At 34.4% G+C, this 4,265-nt stretch overlaps 1 protein-coding gene across 1 annotated transcript; it reads left to right on the top strand.

Moving 5' to 3' along the window:
* Positions 1 to 217: 217 nt before the first annotated feature.
* LOC110585396 (proteasome maturation protein-like) lies at positions 218 to 675 on the top strand. Its single transcript, XM_044918229.1, has one exon. It carries the CDS (start codon positions 250 to 252, stop codon positions 673 to 675), a length of 426 nt encoding a protein of 141 aa, XP_044774164.1. The 5' UTR covers positions 218 to 249.
* Positions 676 to 4,265: the final 3,590 nt, after the last annotated feature.

Below are 4,265 nucleotides of genomic sequence, written 5' to 3'. Positions count from 1 at the left end.
CTGATATGAGTGGATAAAGAAGATGTGGTATGTTTATACAATGGAATATTAGCTGGTCATAAAAAATAGGAAAATTTTCATTTGCAACATTATGGTTGGGCCTTGAGGGTATTATGCTAAGCAAAGTATGTCAGAAAGAGAGATAGGCAAATACCACAGGATTTTACTCATATGTGGTATTTAAAAAACAGAACAAATGGGCCGGCTGACAGTAACGGGGCTGAGAGGCTGTTCACAGAGCAAGTGAAGATGAATGCCAGAGGACTTGGATCTCAGTTAAAGGACAGTATTCCAGTTACTGAACTTTCAGCAAGTGGACTTTTTGAAAGTCATGATCTTCTTCGAAAAGGCCTTCCTTGTGTGAAAAATGAACTTTTGCCCAGTCATCCTCTTGAATTATCAGAAAAAAATTTCCAGCTCAACCAAGATAAAATGAATTTTTTCACACTAAGAAATATCCAGGGTCTGTTTGCTCCACTAAAATTACAAATGGAGTTTAAGGCAGTGCAGCAGGTACAGCGTCTTCCATTTCATCCAAGCTCAAACCTTTCACTGAATATTTTGAGGGGTAATGATGAGACTATTGGATTTGAAGATATTCTTAATGACCCATCACAAAGTGAACTAATGGGAGAACCACACTTGATGGTGGAATATAAACTCGGTTTACTGTAATCTCTTGTGCTGTTCATGAAAATAGAGGGCTGCACGTTGTTTATAGTCATCTTTTTACTATAATTTGATGTACACAACATTAAAAGTACTGACACATGAGAAAAAAAAGACAGAACAAATGAACAAAAATGAAAACTAAAAAACTCATAGTTACAGACTGGTGGCTACCAGAGGGAAGGGGTTTGGAGATTGGGAAACATCGGTGAAGAGGATCAACTGAATGGTGATGGATAGTAACTAGACTTGTGGTGGTAATCACTTTGTAATGTATGTATACAGATGTTGAATTATAAAGCTACACACATGGAACATATTTTCTTTTCAAAAAAGGAAACTGAGGGTTGCTGGAGTGGAGGGGGGTGGGAGGGGTGGGGTGGCTGGGTGATGGACACTGGGGAGGGTATATACTATGGTGAGTGCTGTGAATTGTGTAAGACTGATGAATCATAGACCTGTACCCCTGAAACAAATAATACATTATATGTTAATAAAAAAATTTTTTTTAAAAGGAAACATGAAAGATTCCAAATAGACAGCAATCTAACTCTATGCATTAAGGAACTAAAACAAGAACAAGCCAAGGCCAAAGTTGGCAGAAGACAAGAAATAATACAGATTAGAGAAAAAATAAATGAAATAAAGAACTGAAAAACAATAGAAAAGATTAACCAAACTAAGAGTTGGTTCTTTGAAAAGATAAAATTGACAAATCTTTAGCTAGACTAACCAAGGAAAAAAGAGAGAAGACCCAAGTCAACAAAATTATAAATGAAAAAAGAGACATTAAAACTGATACCACAGAAGAACAAAGGATCATAGGAGACGTCTATGAACAACTATATGCCAACAAACTGGACAATCTACAAGAAATAGAAAAATTATTTAAAACATACAACTTACCTAGATGAAATCAGGAAGAGAGAATATATGAGTAGATCAATTACTAGAAAAAAGGTTAAATCAGTAACCAAAAATCTCTCAATGAAGAAAAGCCCAGGACTAGATGTCTTCGCTGATAAATTTTACCAAACATTTAAAGAAGAATTAACACTAATCGTGATACTCTCCCTAAAAAATCAAAGAGGAAGAAACACTCCAAAATTCATTTTATGAGGCAGCATTACTCTTGCACCAAAACTAGAAAAGGACACTACTAGAAAAGAAAACTACAGGCCAATATCCCTGATAAAAATAGATGCAAAATTTTCAATAAAATACTAGCAAATCAAATTCAGCAGCACATTAAAAGAACCATTCACTATGATCAAGTGGGATTTATTCCTGGGATGCAATAATGGCTCAACATACACAGATCAATCAATGTGATACATCCCATTAATAGAATGAAAGATAATCATACGATTATCTGACAAAATTCAACATCCACTCATGATAAAAACTCTTAACAAATTAGGAATAGGAAAAACATCTGTCAACATAATAAAGATCAGATATGACAAGCCCATAGCTAATATTATACTAAATGGTAAAGAACCAGTTTTTTCTCTAAGATCAGGAACAAGACAAAGGTGCCCACTCTCACCACTCCCTATTCAACATAGTACTGAAAGTCCTAGCTAGAGCAATCAGACAAAAAAAAAAATGTATCAGATTTGCAAAGGAAAAAGTAAAATTGTCTCTATTTGCAGATGACATGATTTTATTCAAAGAAAATCCTAAAACGTCAACCAAAAAATTATTAGATCTAATCAATAAATTCAGTAAAGTTGCAGGATACAAAATTAACATACAAAAATCAATACACCAACAATGAATTTTCTGAAAAATAAATAAAGAAATCAATTTCATTCACAATAGCATCAAAAACAATAAAATACTTAGGAATAAATTTAACTGAGGAAGTGAAAGATCTCTAGTCTGAAAATTGTAAGACTTTGATAAAAAGAAATCAAAGAAAACATAAATAAATGGAAAGATAGCCTGTGTTCATGGATTGGAAGAACTAATGCTGTTAAAATGCCAATATTACCAAAAGCTATCTACTGATTCAATGCAATTCCTATCAAGATTCTAATGGCATTTTTTACAGAAGTAGAAAAACCACTCCTAAAATTTATATGAACCATGAAAGGCCCTGAATAGCCAAAGAAATTCTAAGAAGAACAAAGCAAAAGACATCATACTCCTTTATCTCAAGTTATACTATAAAGCTATAGTATTCAAAACAGATGGCACTGGCATTAAAACAGACACACAGACCAAGCGAACAGGATTGAGAAGCCCAAAAGAAACCCAAGCATATATGGCCAACTGATATTTGACAAGGGAGCCAAGAATACTCAATGGAGAAAAGACAGTCTCTTCAATAAATGGTGCTGGGATAACTGGGTATTCACATGTAAAAGAATGAAACTGGACCCCTATCTAACACGACTCACAAAAATTAACTCAAAATGGATTAAAGATTTAACTGTAAGTCTGAAACTATGAAACTCCTAGAAAACAAAGGAATAAAGCTCCTTGACATGGGTCTTGGAAATTACTTTTGTTAATATGACACCTGAAGTACAAGCAACAAAATAAAAAGAAAACAAGTGGGACAACATCAAACTAAAAAGCTCTTGTGCAGCAAAAGACACCATCAATAAAGTACAAAGACAACCTACAGAATGAAAAAATATTTGCAAACTACATATCTGGTAAGGGGTTAATATGTGAAATATATAAAGAACTTACATAACTCAATAGCAAAAAAAAAAAAAAACCACACACACACACACACACATACACCAATTAAAAGGGGGGCAAAAGACCTGAATTGACCTTTTTCTAAAAAAAAAATACAAAAAGCCAACAAGTACATAAGAAAAAATGTTCAACATCACTAGTCATTAGAAAAATGTAGATTAAAACCACATTAGGATATCACCTCATGCCTGTTGGAATAGCCATCACTAAAAAGATGAGATAACAAATGGATATGGGAGCCCTTTTGTGCACTGTTGGCAGAATTGTAAATTGGTATAGCCACTATAGAAAACAGGATGAAGGGCGCCTGGGTGGCTCAGTTGGTTAAGTGACTGCCTTCGGCTCAGATCATGATCCTGGAGTCCCGGGATTGAGTCCCGCGTTGGGCTCCCTGCTCAGCAGGGAGTCTGCTTCTGCCTCTGACCCTCCTCCCCTCATGTGCTCTCTCTCTCTCATTCTCTCTCTCAAATAAATAAATAAAATCTTTAAAAAAAAAAAAGAAAACAGGATGAAGGATCCTCAAAAAAAGAAAAGGAGAACTAAAATATGACCCAACAATTCCACTTCTGTAAATATACCCAAAGAAAACAAAAACACTAACTCGAAAAGATATCTGCACCTCCATGTTCATAACAGCATTTTATAATAGCTAAGATTTGGAAACAACCTAAGTGTCACTGATGGATGAATGGATAAAGAAGGTGTGGTATAAACATACACACACATGCACACATATACATACACACACACATAATGGAATACTATTCAGCCATACAAAATGAGGAAATCCTATTATTTGTGAGAATATTTGTGAAAGTATTATGCTAAATGAAATAGTCAGATGGAGAAAGACAAGTACTGTATGATATCACTTACATGTG

The sequence above is a fragment of the Neomonachus schauinslandi genome, chromosome 9 (assembly GCF_002201575.2).
Source record: "Neomonachus schauinslandi chromosome 9, ASM220157v2, whole genome shotgun sequence".
NCBI lineage: Eukaryota > Metazoa > Chordata > Mammalia > Carnivora > Phocidae > Neomonachus > Neomonachus schauinslandi.
Note: the sequence above shows the minus strand (reverse complement) of the source record. Positions and strands in the feature narration are given on the sequence as shown.

Coding starts and splice junctions, on each gene's coding strand:
- LOC110585396 (XM_044918229.1), top strand. CDS start 250: ATGAATGCCAGAGGACTTGGATCTCAGTTAAAGGACAGTATTCCAGTT.